Raw genomic sequence first — 18,523 nt, forward strand, 5'->3', positions numbered from 1 at the left:
CAGTTCCTGAGGCACAGAATTTTCTATTTGACTAATTGAAGAAGATTGTACTAGGCCTTGAAGAATTTCTTTGCCTCCTCCTTCACTTCCTCTTCCATCTGCATCTGTTCCTTTGCCGCCACCTCCTCCTCCTTCACTTCCTCTTCCATCTGCATCTGTTCCTCCTCCTCCTCCTCCTTCACTTCCTCTTCCATCTGCATCTGTTCCTCCTCCTCCTTCACTTCCTCTTCCATCTGCATCTGCATCTGTTCCTTTGCCGCCACCTCCTCCTCCTCTTCCTTCACTTCCTCTACCACCTGCATCTGTTCCTTTGCCGCCACCTCCTCCTCCTTTACTTCCTCTTCCATCTGCATCTGCATCTGTTCCTTTGCCACCACCTCCTCCTCCTTCACTTCCTCTTCCATCTGCATCTGCATCTGTTCCTTTGCCACCACCTCCTCCTCCTCCTCCTCCTTCACTTCCTCTTCCATCTGCATCTGTTCCTTCACCTCCTCCGCCTTCACTTCCTCTTCCACCTGCATCTGTTCCTTTGGCGCCACCTCCTCCTCCTTCACTTCCTCTTCCATCTGCATCTGTTCCTTCACCTCCTCCTTCACTTCCTCTACCACCTGCATCTGTTCTTTCACCTCCTCCTTCACTGCCACTTACACTTCCACCTGCTGCATCTATTCCTTTGTCTCTTCCTCTTTCTCCTCTTTTACATAAATAAATAATTATTATAACTGTTATAAAGAATAATATTATTATTAAAAATACAGTCATTGCTTATTGTTTTTTATTTAGGATAATTCAAAACAAAACAAAAAAACTTTTTTCAAAATACTCCACCTCATATCTAAATTAAAGAAATAAAATTGTTCTGCTCAGCTGAGTTGACAGCACATTGGATCGAAATCCTGGGTGCCCGCGAGAAACATTAGGTAGAGTTTCTTTCACCCTGATGCCCCTGATTCCTAGTAGTAATTAGGTACCTAGGAGTTAATCAGCTGTCACTGGCGGCTTGGTCTAACTAGGATCCGGTCACGGGAACACTAAATAGCCCAAAATCATCTCAATATAACCTCAAGATATTCCCGTTACCAGGGTCATGTACAAATTATCATTAAAACATTAATATTGTTTTTAAGAAATACAAAAAATGGAAAAGCAGCAGCAACAGCAGTGTCTTTTCAATTATAAACTGTTTTTTGATAATGAAAGGAACGTAAAATTTCCAGCCATTTTATGTTTACCAACGTTTATATTATATACGTTTTCAATAATCTTAGATTATTACATTCAAGCTCTAAGCCCTTCTTATCAAACCAATTCATCAACTATTCAGTCCGCCAATAATATCTTAATTTCATCCTTTTTATATACACTTCAAACAGTCGTCAATATGGTGGTTTATGTAGATGATGAAGATGGTGATGATGACAGAGATAAGAATGGTATCCAACTAATAAGTCCCAAGGAACTTCATAATATTTTCTTATTCGAGGCCCAGTCTATTATTAACATTAAAATTAAGAATAATAATAAATATAAAATTAAGCCTTCATTCTTTGCTTTAGAAACCTATATAACAAATGATATCAGTCGCTTAAAATATTTACAACAACTTTTTCAGACAAACTTTCGCATTAATGGAGTTTCAAATTTGGTAGATCTTCTGAATAAACTAGAAGCTGATGGGGCAGTACCTCTTGTTGAAGGCGAATTATCTTTCATTTCAACAGCCACATCTAAATTTCCACCCGGTTCATTGCATTATACGACAGCTACCACAAAAACATATCCTTTGCCTCAGCGTATGGGTACAAAATTTTGGGGCCCATTTTATTGGCGAATATTCCACACACTGGCCAAATATAGCCAGAAAGATGATCGGTTTAGAAAAGATTCCAACATAGCATATGTTATAAATAGCTATCCTAGCCTGTTGCCCATTATTGTTCCATGTCCACAATGTCGACAACATTATTACATTAATATTCGTCCCAGTAAGCTGTCTGATAATTTATGTCAGTTGGAAAATTCAACTCCCAACGATATATATTCTCATATTCATAACAGTGTTACAGAGAATTTAATTCCCCTAAAATAATTGATACAATAGATCTTAGGTCAGCATTCATTAGGAGTATTTTGTCTAAACAAGATGTGGTTGATGTCTCTGTTCTAACATACATTACATTAGTGTTAGCTTTTGTATAAAAAGATACAAAGGAAGAGGATTCTGAAGAGTCTTTTTTGCTGATACTGTGGTCAGTAACCACAATAAATATATATGTTTTTTGAAGACTGGGCCGGTTAATTTCATTTTCAAATTGTTCGACTAGCCGCCTGATATTTAGAGGTGAACTATTATAATGAGGTACATTTAGTAACTCTTCGTCTTCATTGTATCCATTTGCATTACCATGAGTCACATAAATAACAAGAAAGGAATTGGTACATATTGGTAGTTTGGGTGGAAGTATCTCTAACATCTCTAATAGATCATCATAAGTGCCATTATTCTCATTACTTTTTTATGGTAAATAGAGAAGCTGATAATTAAGACTTTTTAAAATAGTTTCAATATTCTTCATTATTGTCAGTTTTCTATGTTTAAATATACTATCAACAACAACACCAGCATAACAACCATCTGGAGGAGGTTGATATAGTGATGTAATCTGTCCTATGTCTATTTTGTTCTTCAACATGTTGAACTAAATTATAGTGAATGAAATGGTAAGCTATATATATATATATACATTAGGAAAAAAAAAATAAGTTATATATTTTTGTTTATTATATTATGGTGGTTATAGTTATAATTTTATAATTCATATAGTTTATACAATTTTTTTAATATTCTATTTTAAGTTTCTAAGGGAATTATGATGGTGATCAAAATGGAACAATGATATGAGATATATAGTACTTGAAATTTTTCTTCTTCTTCTTTTTCTTCTTTTCCATCATCATCTGTTCTATTACCACATTTTTTTTTTTTTTGGGGGGGGGGGTGGATAAAGTTGGAGTTGGTGGTGGTTGTTGTGGTGGTGGTGGTGGTGGCAGTAATTTAAGTACCTAAGGAAATGATGGTGATGGTGAAGATGGAGGGGTGTTAAAAACAACTTTTTCTGATGAACATAATGGATCTTGGATAAGGTTAGCGTCTGTTTTTGCTGTGGATGTTGATGGAGATGGAGATATAAATGCTTGCGATGATTCTTCTACTGATAACTCTGAAGCCGAAATTTCTTTTCCTTTTCCTTCATCAGGTTCCATTACCACAACTTCGGGAATGGGTATATTTGGAATTGATGGTGGCAATGTTTTTTTATAAAACTTAATCAAAATACTTTCGCATTTGTCCATTTTTTTATCTTCATGCCCTGCAATGATGCGGTATTTACTTTCTTCTCTTTGACTTTCTTTAAATACATGAAAAGTTTCATCCACTTTTTGGATAATTTCTTCCTTGGTTTTCAGTTTCCTATTACCTGAATTGTATGTAATTAAATATTTTTCGTCTTCCTGTTCTTCATTAATAATCATTAAATTACGATATAGAGCATTAGGAGATTGTGATTTCCTTTTGCGTGATTGTTTCTTGTTAGTTAATTCAACCACTTCAGGTTGATTAGCAATTGCTGCTATGTCCATAACTGATGCTGAAGTTTTAGTTTGAGTGGGATTCTTCCTAACCATTGTAAGGTTTGGGAGTCAGAGAATAAATAATATCAGAAGGAAGGGTACTGTACTTTATATAGGAACGCGATGTAATTTTTTTTTCATAAATACTAACATTCTTTCACTATAATGACCTCTTACAAATGGTTAATGCCTATTAGGGGATATAAAAATACATCATTAAATATCGAAAAAGCTTTCATGGGTAAAAAAGTTTCCCAATTGGGACAAAAACAACAATCATATTATGCAATAAAACCTTTAAAAATTTCATTAGAAACTTATGATGACATTGTATTAAATATTTGCAACATTAAATCTAAATCTACTAATTTTGAAAGCAACATGAAAGGAAAACAAAATTTTGGAAATGAAAATATATCGTATAAGTATATACGAATATCTAAATTAACAAACCAACTGGTTAAGACAGATCTAAAATATTTCATAGCATTTAGTCAGTCAATCTGTCCTAGTTGTTACTTTGTAAATTGTGTAATTTGTATTGATCGAAATAAATTTAAACTTTACATGAGTAATTATAAAGTTTTAACTAGAAACTTAAATGATAGTTATCCTCGTTTTATAAAGTGCTCTCAATGTCATTTAATTTTCAAACCCCATGAAGAATTATTATCAAGTGTATTCCCAAATGCAAATTCAGTCCAGGGTCTTTCTAATGCTATTTTTCGTTATCTTAAAGTGAGAAACCGTATTTTTCGTCCAACAACAGGTGGATGGCAATGTAAAGCGTGCCAAACAAAATATGAACATTCATATGCTGAATTTAGAATTTACCTTAATCATATTTGGCAAGGAAATAGCTCACCAAAAGCAGATAATAATAACACTCATGATAAATTCCTCTCTAGAAACCCAAGAATATTATTTGAGCGACTTACAACCCAATCACAATTTGAATTAAGAAATGATCCTAATGAACTTAATTATAGTGTGCATATAAAGTTATCGAATGGAATTCACCGGTTAATTCCACCTTTAGCCTTCCTTATGAATCATCAACGATCATTGCCATTTTACAAAAAACTTATTTCAGATCCTAGTGTAAATATGAGTAAAGTTAAAACGAGTTATGGATCAGTGTTGAGTCGAATGAAAAGTGGTAAATTTTCTTCTATACGTCAACATGGACACAATAAACGATACATTGGTTCAGCCCGCGTCATTATTACCCCCTGTAATGAACTTGAACCAGATGAATGTATTCTTCCTATTAGTGTATGGAGACGACTAGATTGTCCACGTTATGTTCTTGCCCACCGTTACCCTACACTTGATGATAGAAATTTTACCTTGCATCGGGTGAAAGCTTTTTGGATCTATCCAGTCATGGCTATCCCCACTAGCATTGTGCATGGTAATCATGCCGATTTCGATGGTGATGCCATGCAAGTTATTCCAGTAAGTCATAATGTGGCTTCTGAAGCTGAAGCCGTTATTCTTTTCCATCCTCGTACAAATTTTGTCTTACCAGGTAGTCTACGTTTAGCTTTTGATCATGATGAAATTTTAATGTTATATTACCTATATGGTCTTAACAGAAATGAAATTCATGGAGCTCTGTATCGTTTAGCTATAACTGAATCTTCCTCGAGAGCATATGATATATTCATTCATCTTAGAAAGATTTGTCATAAAATAACTAAAACTCAAAAAGTTTTTTCGATATCTTATAATGATTTGCTACAGTTTATTCGTCAACCTACACCATCCTAAGTTGATTTTGTTGAAAAAATATTTCCTAGTGTAAGTAATAATAATACTATAAAATGTATGATTCAGTCTGAATCATCTCGTTTTTCAATCGATCATTTATGGCAGATTGTCGGCAAAATAAATGAACGAGCTCATCAAAGTTTTCTTGAAGGAATGAACCGTCAAAGCTTTATTAAAATGGCCCAACTGTCACGTGATGCATCTAATAAAGACATAGCTCTATATGGATATGCTTATATAAAACTATTGTATTGTACTTGTTTACTTATTTGTGGTTATGACGGTAGAATTTATACACCACGTGGAATTCTCGCTGCTGACTGTCTGGAAGATATTTTATAATTTAGTTTAATTTTAGTGGAAGAAAAGAAAAGAAAAGAAGAACGAGAGAGAGTGAATGAGAGACAGAGTGAATGAGAAAGAGAGAGAATGAATGAGAAAGAGAGAGAGTGAATGAGAAAGAGAGAGAGAGAGAAAGAGAGAGTGAATGAGAGAGAGAGAGAGTGAATGAGAGAGAGTGAATGAGAGAGAGAGAGAGAGAGAAAGAGAGAGTGAATGAGAGAGAGAGAGTGAATGAGAGAGAGAGAGAGAGAGAAAGAGAGAATGAGAGAGAGTGAATGAGAAAGAGAGAGTGAATGAAATTATTTGGGATGTGGTGGTAGTTTATAAATTGACTTCATACACAGTTTAAATGTAGATATGATAAATAAAACCCAGTAGGCTCAGAAATCTATATTGGTTGATTAAATGGGTAAAAGGGAAAGGAGTCAACTCCCAAAATAATGAAAAACATTTGCTTTCTCACTAGCAACAACGAACAATGAGACATAATGTCATATAAATTAAGAGCTCCCCCCCCCACCCCACCCCACCACTTCTCTCCACCGGGAGAGTAGCACCCAGAGCCCTCCGTCAGACCTTCAGTTTGTGGCTCCAGTGTGCCTCATCCACATCGTGCTCAACCTGCTCCCAGCCACACACACCCACCGCTCCACAACACATTCAGTATCCATCTATCTTTTGACCAATCAATAAGCAACATACTGGTCGTCCTACTTCTGGAGGATTCACAGTAAGATTAAAGTTGTATTATTATTATTATTATTATTATTATTATTATTATTATTATTATTATTATTATTATCCTTTTGTCATATATTTGATTATTAAAGGTTTAAAACACTTTAGTGCACAAAAAAGTGAATGTCACCAAAGCATTTGCTATCCCACCACGAAGTAAATAAACGCGAAGATGACTCGCCGTGACACCCAAACAGAAAGTAAATGTTCATACTCTTTCGTTTGTTACCAGCCTCACAGTCATCCTACAGCGCTTATTTTGATATCACGGAACTCACAATAAAATTCCCCACCCAGACATATGCCTATCAATGTCTAATTATGTTCCACACGAGTGTGGGAACTGGGCGAAGCGTTAGCCGTGATTTCAGCAGCGACGACACTGTTGTGATTGTACCCATGAGCGTAAAAATTTTTTTTACTTTGCTCATGTTTTTCAAGTTTATACTTATTTCACACCGGTTTTTTTTTGGTTTGTATAGTGTTCGGAATAAAATTCTCTACACAGACATATGGATATAAATGTAGAATCATGATCGCGGCCAACACAAGAGTGTGTGGAGTGCGCGATTACCCACGTTGTGTCACCAATTCAATAGTCTCTCCTTCAAATTACAATACATTACCGTTTTCTCAAATAGGCACACATTGCCTATTAGAGAAAACAAGAAATTTAATGGCAAACATATTCATACAAACCCCAAGTCGATCAAGTAGTATATACCCACTATAACACAGTCCGTAAATGTAAGTCGTGATCCGACAAGCGCTTAAATAAACCTTCCCGTAAATCCAAATGAAGTTCTCAGAAAAGTGTTGTCATGTTCACAGAAAATGGTACCATCCGTTTTCTATGTGCGGCGGCTGAGACGCCAGGAGGAAGGTAAACAATAGAGCGTACAGGACGCCCGCCAAGCTTGGTAGCTACTTTCAGATTCAGATTCAGATTCAGATTCAGATGTTTATTCAGGTAAGGTATATACATACAAGTGATGTTACATTAATGGATTGATATATAGATAGAGCTAGTACATACAATGCCTAAAGCCACTATTACGCAATGCGTTTCGGGCAAGAAAAACATTAATATCTAGAACTTAATACTAATTGAGCATAAAGAATAAAAGATGTTGAGAACAAATACAAAAAAAGATAAAAAAAAGGGGGAACATGACTGAAAAAGCAGCACAAATACAATAGGTTGACAAACAGGTTACTAGTCAATAGGTTACTAGTCATGTAATCATATTAAGTATTAAAGTCAGTAACCAAGTCATGACTTTACATCAACCCTACAACCAAGACTTCCTCAGTAACACACAAACACCACATTGGCGACGAGGATGAACTGTGAACGCAGGTATTTGTTCAGTTTCAAACACAAGGGAGAAGCATGCTGCCTGGAGGAGAAAGAGAAGCTGTGAGCGCCATACCCGATGCTGTATGCTAACCGATGCTGTGTGCTAACCTATGCTGTGTGCTACCCAAGCTGTGTGCTACCCAAGCTGTGTGCTACCCAAGCTGTGTGCTACCCCAGCTGTGCTGAAGAAACTGTGTACTGAGGAATCTGCCGACGTTGTGTACGAAACGACGCTTTGATGTGTACAAAACCTGATGTTTTGGTTACGAAACGACGCTTCGTGCTACAAAATTCATCACACTGAACTGACTGCTGTAACAACTGCTGTACCAACTGCTGTACCAACTGCTGTACCAACTGCTGCTGTACCAACTGCTGTGCTGCTGCTGTGAGTAGGAACAACACATGTACACAAGGGCTAGGTAAGAAGTCAGTTGCTGCTATATTGTGCACTGTTGTGAACTTTTGCATTAAAATGCTTGTGTGCTTTGCAAAATTAAAGTAATTACAGTGAATTCTTGACTAACATATTCAGTGCAGTAAGTGTTTAATATTCTGAGGAACATTTAAGTGATAAATTACATTTATTCAGTAAAAATGGCAAATATACCTCAGTTTCCTGCATTTGATCCTGACTGTGACCAGACAAACCTGTCACAGAGGTGGGTCAAATGGCTTAAAAGGTTTGAAAATTTGTTGATAGTTTCTGACATCAAAAGTGCTGAAAGAAAGCGTGCCTTTCTACTTCATTATGCAGGTGATAGAGTTTGTGACATCTTTGACACACTGAAAGACACTGGTGGTGCCAAAGATTATGACACTGCCAAAGCCAAACTAACAGAGCATTTCAAACCAAGGCAAAATACTGCTATGGAAATTATGCATTTCAGGAGAGCAAAACAACTCTCTAATGAAACTGTGGATCAATACCACACACGTCTGCAGGGTTTAGCAGCCCATTGTGAGTTTGCTGATGTTGACAAAGAAATCAAACAGCAAATAATTGAATCATGCACATCTACACGTCTTCGTCGAAGAGCTCTAGAACTTGTTGATGATGACAGTTCTCTTACCAAGATACTGGATATGGCTCGTCGAATGGAAGATGCTGCACGTGATGCTCGTGTCATGGAGTGCAGTGCTAATAACGGTTCTGTCACTGTTACTAACAGTGATGAGGTACGTAAGGTTCAGGGAGGACACCGTGATCAAAGAAGATATCATGGCAAACCTAACAGTAAATTTAGCCGAGAACCACGTCACAACTGGGGTCAAGGAACAAGGCTCAAGCAGTCACAACGACCCACATCAGAGGGTGTCAACAATAAATGTTACAATTGTGGAGGAGACTACCCACACCAAGATAATGTTTGTCCTGCTCAAGGTAAGAAGTGCTATGAGTGTGGAAAACTAGGTCATTTTGGTGCTATGTGTCGTTCTGCACTAAAGAAACCACAGTCAATGAATAAAAGCACTGTACGAGGATCAGGTCATAGGTGTCGAGGTGGTAAACACAATATTGCACCTCATATCCAGAATGTTAATAATATACAAGACAACATTTCATTACAACCAGTCTCAGATGACAGTGAATGTGATTATACTTATGGAGTACAAGCAATCACAGAATGGAATGATCTTCCAAACAACCCAGAGACATGTGTATACATTGCTGGTATTTGTCTCAAAGTTCTCATTGACACTGGATCAAACATTGACACCATTGCTGAGTGCCACTATGAAAAAATTAAAAAACAGTTCCCAAAGCTTGAGAACTATAATGGCAAAGCCACTGCCTATGCTTCAAAGGTAGCCTTGCCAGTGATTGGAACTTTCACTGCAGAGATTAAGTCAAAGAATGCAATGCTCATTACTACATTCCATGTTGTTAGGAATGCAAAGGAGTCTTTACTCAGTTACAAGACTTCAACCAAATTGGGGCTACTTCAGCTTTCTAATGCTGTAGCAGTGGAATCTGCAATCAATGTTGATGGTATTGTTGCTGAATTTTCGGATCGATTTAAATCCATAGGTTGTTATACTGATAGCAAAGTACATCTGCATATCAACCCAGATGTAATTCCAGTTGCCCAACCACATCGCCGACAACCATTCCATACTCGCAAGAAAGTCGATGCCGAACTGGATAGGCTGATGGAACTAGATATCATTGAACCAGTAACAGGCCCAACACCATGGGTAAGCCCAATTGTCACTCCACCAAAGCCGAAGAATCCAGATGAGATACGCATTTGTGTGGACATGCGTGTTCCCAACAAGGCAATAATGCGTGAACGCCATCCTACACCGACTGTAGATGATATGATCTACCGCTTGAATGGTGCAACTGTATTCAGCAAGTTAGATTTAAACAAGGGCTATCATCAGCTTGAACTTGATGATGAGAGTCGCTTCATCACAACGTTTACGACACATCGAGGTCTGTATAGGTACAAGCGCCTGAGTTTTGGTATCAACAGTGCTGCCGAGGTATTCCAGCACATCATCAGCCAGGTATTGCAAGATATACCTAATGCTGACAACATGTCTGATGACATCATTGTTTATGGCCGTACCCAAGCTGAACACGACAAAGCTCTTCGTGCAACATTGCAACGCTTACGAGAAAAGAATTTGACGCTAAGCCGAGCAAAGTGTGAGTTCAATCAACATAAAATTGAATTCTTTGGACATGTACTTAGTGACAAAGGTCTGTCTCCAGATCCAAAGAAAGTTGCAGATATCAAGAATGCTGCACCTCCTTCAACGTCCACTGAAGTACATAGTTTTCTGGGAATGGCAAACTACTGTTCTCGCTTCATTCCAGATTTTGCTACCATTACAAAGCCTCTACATGAGCTCCTGAAGAAAAATGCATCATGGTACTGGAGCGATATCGAGCAAAATGCATTTGATGCTGTGAAAGATGCACTAGTAGAGAATGCGACTGCTGCATACTTTGATCCATCAATGGACACTGAGTTAACGGTGGATGCTAGTCCTGTTGGTTTAGGTGCTGTGTTAGCCCAACACAAACCTGGTCAACCAGATTCCAGAGTAGTAATTGCCTACGCCAGCCGTTCTCTCACAGATGTTGAGCAACGATACAGTCAGACAGAGAAGGAAGCTCTTGCTCTTGTATGGGGCTGTGAACACTTCAATGTGTATCTGCTTGGTGCACCCTTCACCACGATAGTCACTGACCACAAACCGTTGGAGACCATCTTCAATAATCCAAAGTCCAAACCACCAGCTCGCATTGAGAGATGGGCTCTTCGTCTGCAACCATACAACTTTACGGTGAAATACAAGCCGGGTGCAGGCAATCCCGCTGATTACATCAGTCGACATCCTGCAAACAGTTTCACCATCACCAAGCATCAGCAAGTTGCCGAGGAATATGTACACTCTGTAACCTGTGATGCAGTCCCTAAGGCTCTTACTCTTGATGAAATCCGTACTGCAACCCTAGAGGACCCAACTCTGCAAGCAACAGTGGATGCATTGACTAAGAAAAAGTTTCCACGCATCCCACCCTCAGGAGTTGACCAAGATGCATTCAAAGCACTTGAACGCATCCAGACAGATTTAAGTGTTACACAACAACGCGACACTGTGCTGCGAGGTACTCGTATCGTTATTCCAGCTGTTCTCCAGCAACGTGCTCTGAAGCTTGCACATCAAGGACACCAAGGTCTTGTTAGGACCAAACAGCTGCTACGAGAAAAGGTGTGGTTTCCTGGCATTGATCGTCAAGCAAAGGATATGCATGATGCTTGTGTCCCTTGCCAAGCTGCAGTGGATACTTCAAGACCAACACCTCTACAACCTTCACCACTACCTGCTGCACCATGGACGGAAGTATCGATGGACTTCTGCGGACCACTACCAACTGGAGAGTACTTGATGGTAGTCATTGATGATCACTCACGTTATCCAGAAGTAGAAATCATCACTTCCACATCTGCAAAGGCTGTCATCCCGAAACTCGACAAGATCTTTTCAAACTTTGGCATTCCTGAAGTTGTCAAGACAGACAATGGACCGCCATTCAATGGACAAGACTTCGTCAACTTCTCTGAGCATATTGGATTCAAACACCGCCGTGTGATGCCACTACATCCTCAAGCAAATGGAGAAGCTGAGAGATTCATGCAACCTCTCATGAAAGCGGTACGCTGTGCTCATGCCGAAGGACGATCCTGGAAACAAGCTATGTATGCTTTTCTCAGGAACTGCCGTGCAACACCACATGGAACACTGGGCAAGTCGCCTGGCGAACTTTTATTTGGACGTCCTATGAGAATCGCACTACCCGTCATGCCAGCCGAGGTAACGGATAAACGTCTCGCTGAGAAGGATGCACTAGCCAAGGGCAAAATGAAAATTGCTCATGATCAACGTGCAAAGGAACAATTCATAAAGGCTGGAGATACTGTTCTCGTTAAAAAGAAAAAAGAGGGAAAGCTAGATATGCCGTATGATACAAAACCATATAAAGTGATTAGTGTAAAAGGAACTATGGTAACAGAGAGTAATAGAGATCATAGTATAACACGTAATATGGCCTATTTCAAAGTGATTCCAACTAGTGTAGAAAATGATGAAGTGCAAAGTCGTGCAAAAGAAAAAGAAAAAAATAGTTATAACCCGACAAACAATTCATCAAGGGATGTTATTGCATTTAAGGACTCTCGTCCTAAACGTCATGTTAAACGCCCTTCACGATTTGATGATTAATTGTGTTCCTATGTAATGCAAAATATTTACTTGTCATGCTGAACTAAATTTAATATTGTTTGAATAATGCAGATATCTCATTCAATATTTTGTAACTTTGTATTACAGTTTCTTTCATATTTGTTTAACATTGCATATGTATTTTTAACATTGAAATCCTTTGTGGAAAAGATTAAGTTGTTTAAATTCTTTGTGTGCTTAATTAATGTTAAATGTATGCAGTATCTCTTGATATGGTAATAACTTACATTGTGTCAATAACTTTGCTTTGTGCTACAAGCATGGTAGACATCCTGTATTCATTCTTTTTAAAGAAAAGGAGGGATGTCATGTTCACAGAAAATGGTACCATCCGTTTTCTATGTGCGGCGGCTGAGACGCCAGGAGGAAGGTAAACAATAGAGCGTACAGGACGCCCGCCAAGCTTGGTAGCTACTAGTCATGTAATCATATTAAGTATTAAAGTCAGTAACCAAGTCATGACTTTACATCAACCCTACAACCAAGACTTCCTCAGTAACACACAAACACCACAAGTGTTAATTAATTAAATTTAATTTTCAAATTATTGAACTATACTTTTTTTTTTTTTTTGCCTCATATTTCTCTGAAATGATATACTTTCATTATGAAATAGTCAATTTTTCTAATAAATTATGGTAATTTCCTTTTTTTTTTACAGTTAAAGATGGTGTGTTGTTCATTATGCAGAAATTAAATAACTCTTGACTGTCCCATTTGGCATTAATAATGGATTTGCAGAAGAAGAAGAAAAAAACAAAAACAAAAAAAAAAAGTTGAAAAAGAAAGATCATGATAAGCAAACAACTGCTAATATTGATCTAGAAATTTTATTTATAGAAAACGATAAAGAATTAGATTATAAAGAATTAGATGTTTTTTACCAAATAACACTCTGTTCAAATACATTTTATATCCATATTATTTTTCCCAATCTATCTCCAGAAAAAAATAAATGGGTTAAGGATTATTTAATGACTGACAATAAATCAATATCATTCATTAGAATAATAGATATAATTAATCAACATGCAAAGTCATTAAATAGTGACAAACTAAAAATGTTGACTGTACTATTTGAAAGTGTTATCATCAAGTCAAGTAATGATGAAATTGATTAAACAAATGTAAAATGTTTCACTATATAAAAAAACTAATTGGGTTATATTTATATGGCAGAAGAATATTATAGTATTATAATACAAGAACAAAAAAAATAAAAAAAATATATGACAGTATATTTATCCTTCTTCTACCTTTCTCTTCTTGTAAACTTAAATATGAAACCCAAACTAGTTGAATTATCCATGCTAGATTATGTGTGGATATATTCATTGAATGTTGAAGAACAAGAATTTTATGGGATTCCAGTGCCTCAAAGTCAAATTCAAGATAGTGGTTTAAATCGTGAAAATATAGTACCACAAGACCCTATACGAGTAATTTTTGATGCATCAAATTTTGATCACTTAGTTTTAGTTACACAACAACATGAACTATTTGATCGTTCTATGATATTTTTGTATAATTGTGGGCTGATAGATTATTATACTCTTGAAGCTGAACATAGTCAGAGTGGTCATTTGATTATGGGCGAAGCCTCATTGGAAGATTTGCAATTGGAAAAATATCGAGGTTACGCCGCTCGCGTTTTTTGTAAACGTTATCGTAGGTGTATGGATCTCTTTAACTTTCTAAAATATAACTATCATCCATTTGGTATTAATGCTATGGGTAAATATTTTAACACTTTCGCGCTCTCGGCGAAGGTCACTCAGCCAACCGTATGTGCGCGCGGCGTTTTTATCGCTTAAGCGTAAAAACAAAAATGTGTATACTCTTTTTACTTTTCTGACCTTAGTTTTCATGCTACGTATTTCATTTTGATACCAACGTGTTCGCAATAAAATTCTCTAGAAGAACATCAGTAAAAAAAGTCACGAAAGCTATAGAGATACCAGCATGAAATAAATAACTACGAAGATGAGTCGCCGTGAGCGCTCAACAGCAACAAAATGTTTTTACTCTTGGGATTATTATCACCTCTACAATTGTCCTACAGCCTTAATTTTGGTATCAATGGACTCCCAATAAAATTCCCAACACGGTGATATGAATATAATCGTAGAATAATGGTCCCGGCCCACCCGCAAGAGTGTGGGAAGTGGGCACACTGTTACCCGGTAATGGTGACCGGACGACACACGCGCGAAACGTTGCTTTGAAAGTTTATACTTATTTCACTGTTCTGATATTATTATTGTATGCATGTCATTCATTTTTGTGGCAATGTTTTCGCAATAGAATGTTCTATGAGCTAAATTATACTACACAAACTTGGACCAAATAGGTGTACTTACCAAGGGAAGGCTGGTTGTGGAACAGTAAGTTGAGCATTTGTTCTTCACTCCACCTTCTTCAGGTTCTTCATTCCTGAAGTTGCTCAACAGATGGTTTGTAGGTGGAGTGAAGCTGTTGCGGGTGGTTACTTCTTCACCACCCAATACACCTTTTTCCGGTGGTAATTGGTGTAGCAGGGAACAACACAGAGTGCAACACCACAGGTCTTGCATCCATAGTTCGTGTCCTTCCTTTTACCAGACCGTGCGCATGCATGACACTTGAGACGTTTTGGCAGTCTGTAAATTTCATGTTTCAGTTTGTAGTTCATGCGATTTTCTGAATCAACAATAGGGCCAGGTCTTCTCGCTGGAGGTGTAACAGGAGTTGCAGGAGAGTCAGATTCATCTGACAAAATAGTTTCGTCAACTGGCAGTGTGGCAGACATGTCGGGTTCAGATTCGTTGTCTGTTTCATCTTGAGGTGGTGTAGTGAACAAAGGCCGCCTCACACCAGATGGTCCGGGAGTTGGCATGGCGTCAGCATTGGCAGGAGCTGTGTCATCATTTATGTCTGGAGCGTGCCGCAAGTGTTGAGATGATGATGTTGTTTTAGGCCACTCCTCTGTGTCCCAGTGCAATAGGGCCCAGATTGCCACTTCGTGGAACTGTAGCAATGTTAGCTTTTTTCGATCAGTTGTGTTGTATTTGTACAAAACATAGGCATTATGCAATGCCATTTGCAGGAAATAAAAGGTAATCTTTTTGGTCCACTTGTGAGTTTTCCTGGTAAAATGGTAATATTTAACCATTTGATCGAAGTGGTCCACACCTTTCATGAAGTTATTGTACTCGCAAATTGCAGTCGGTTTGTTCACTGTTACCTGTTGTATTCCACTTGTTCCGTCTCGGTTGCGAATTCGCTTCCTTCGCTGAACTCGCTGAGTGTCTGCATTGTGGATGTTGGTAATGATTGAAACCACTCGCTTGTCTTTCCACAGGAGAATGAAGGTGTTATCTTTGCGGCGGTATACTGTGGTATCCAGTGGAAGTTTACCCTTGGCTAGAGCTTGCAATACCTTTGGGGCACCACGTAGCATTCTAATTGTGCCACATGTGTACACCCCACGTTCTCTCAATGTTTCTGTCAGGGTAACCGAGTTGTAGTAATTATCCATGTACAAATGGTAACCCTGGTTCACTAAAGGCTGCATCAACCCCGTTACTGTATCCACTATCGTCTTACCAATACCTGAGTATACGTCAAAGTCATATATGTACCCAGAGACAGATTCAGCAAGCATATAAAGTTTCACACCATACTTGTCTGGTTTGTTTGGATTGTACACTTTGAAGGATAGTCGGCCTCGCCATGCCATTGTACCCTCATCCAAACACAACTCTTTCTTGGGGATGTAAACTTGAGCAAACCTCTCTTTCAAGTAATCCATCACTGGTCTCACTTTTATCAACTTATCACGATTGTTCACGGGCACTGCATTGGTATTGAATGTGTGGAAAAACTGGTTTATATGCTGGAATCGTCTGGACGGCATGAACAAGCTGAAGAAACGAGCATGCCATGGCTTTGCTGTTTGCCAATACATCCTCATAGTTGGGAGCCTAATTATGCCCATCAATATGAACAGTCCTAGGAATCGCGCCATTTCACTCACCTTCACTGGGGTCCAAATATCTGATACATTTTCATTGGCCATCCGGAATAACTGTGAGGCGTACAAATTTGTTTCAACGGTAAAGAACTCAAGGAGGGCTCGCGTGATGAACAATTGAATATAAGCCAGTGCACTAGTAGGCTTGGGAATTTTCAGTCCAGGATCTCCAGTAAAATCATCAACAACTGGAGAAGTATTGCTACGACTCCAGCCCTCACCAGCCCCAGCCTGCCGAGTACGTACTGTACGTGTACGCCTTTCAGCAGGCTCGAATGAATCCTCATCACTTTCCTCATCACTTATACTTTCAGAATCACTTGGCGCAATTTGTCGTGTGTTCCTACGACGAGTAACATGTCTGGTAGCTACTTTTCTAGGTAGCCTAGATGCACCACGTGTGCGCCGAGATGGAGGAGGAGGAGGGGGTCGCGGTGCCTCCTCTTCCTCGGTGAGGGCCTCAGTCTCCTCATCACTCGTTGCCGTATCATTCCCTCTAGCTCTAGGTACACTATAATCGTTGTGGGTTCCAAAATCTTCCTCCAATACCTCTACATCACCTTCAGCTTCTGATAAATCCTCCACAAGGCCTGGAATTTTCGTTGGTGTGAGCTTCACTCCGCTCCACTTCTTAAAAATTTGGGTTATTTTGTCCACTCTCGATGACCTGGAGGCTTCCTTGGGCGTAGAAGTGCTTGGGCCTTGACCTGGATCCATTTTTGATGAAGTAATTGGGTATAATCCACACGGAAACGGGTAAAAATGCTCGAGTTTGGCGCGCGAGGGGAGCGTGATCGACTCACGACACGTGACACGAAAACAATAGGCCCGTCACGTGACCGGGTAGGCCAACGCGCCAGGCGGCCTAGTGGTGAGAAAGAGAACTTCATGGCGCGTCGTTTGAAACAAACCCCAATGAAATCGGATTAAAATTGAATTCCAATTTTTCTTTCATTCATACCAATGTTATTTTGACTGTGAACGACGACACAATCCAAAATTTCAATCTAGGGGTTTATTTAAAGTACATGACAATCAACTTGTTTTTGTGAGTGGGGATATCGACAACTTTTTTCCACCATATCGGATCCTCTCATTTGATATAGAAACTAGTCGGCATGATTTAACTGGTGCCATTCCTCTAGGGGATAGTTCATATGATAGGTTAGTTGCTACTTCTTTTCAGACAGCAACTGTAATGAATGTCCAATATCCAACTGAATTAAGTGACATAAATACCCTTTTGGTTGTATATTATCCAAATTCTCAAAACAAAAATAGAGAATTTTCCATGATAACTAAACAAGGAATTTCGATCCATGTTGAATTATATTCGTCAGAAAAACAGACTCTTTCTCGATCTTTGGAGTTACTAAGCAAACCTCAACATATTTTTGCTACTGGTTATAACACTGATGGATACGACCATCCATTCCTCTTCAAACGAGCACTATTTCATGGTCTTTTACCTGGACATTTATTTTTCCACACTTACACTTTAAGGTCATATTGTGATATGAGAACCGTACCCCATATGACTCCACCTTGGATTTTAGATGTAGATGTTATGATTTGCCGTAAAAAAAAATTTCCAGTTGGTAAGTTTCTTGAACCACCTTCTGATAGTTTAGATGCTTGTGCAGAAGCTATAATGGGCCGCAATAAAGTAGATTTTAATATTGTAGCTATAAATAAAATGTATAAAAATTTAGAAGACAATGGAGAGGAACCGGATAGTTTTTTTTTTGAAAATTTTCTAGATTATTGTACTGTAGATGTGGATCTGGTCACTCAATTGAATGGGCACCTTAATACTATTAGAATTACAATGGGTTTATCTCGTATGGGCGACCTTGACCCATACCATTGTCTTGGTGCCAGTTCTACAGCTATTGTGAGACGTT

At 38.4% G+C, this 18,523-nt stretch overlaps 1 protein-coding gene across 1 annotated transcript in view; it reads right to left on the minus strand.

The window, feature by feature from the left end:
• The window catches only part of LOC138369725 (piggyBac transposable element-derived protein 4-like), a 45,398-nt gene extending 27,271 nt beyond the window's left edge, over positions 1-18,127 (minus strand). The window contains exons 1-2 of the mRNA XM_069333164.1: positions 18,115-18,127; positions 16,199-17,326 (exon numbers count right to left, since the gene is read on the minus strand). Of these exons, the coding sequence (XP_069189265.1) occupies positions 16,199-17,326; positions 18,115-18,127 (1,141 nt within the window). The remainder of the gene's footprint in view (positions 1-16,198; positions 17,327-18,114) is intronic.
• Positions 18,128-18,523: the final 396 nt, after the last annotated feature.

This window comes from Procambarus clarkii, chromosome 29, assembly GCF_040958095.1.
Source record: "Procambarus clarkii isolate CNS0578487 chromosome 29, FALCON_Pclarkii_2.0, whole genome shotgun sequence".
NCBI lineage: Eukaryota > Metazoa > Arthropoda > Malacostraca > Decapoda > Cambaridae > Procambarus > Procambarus clarkii.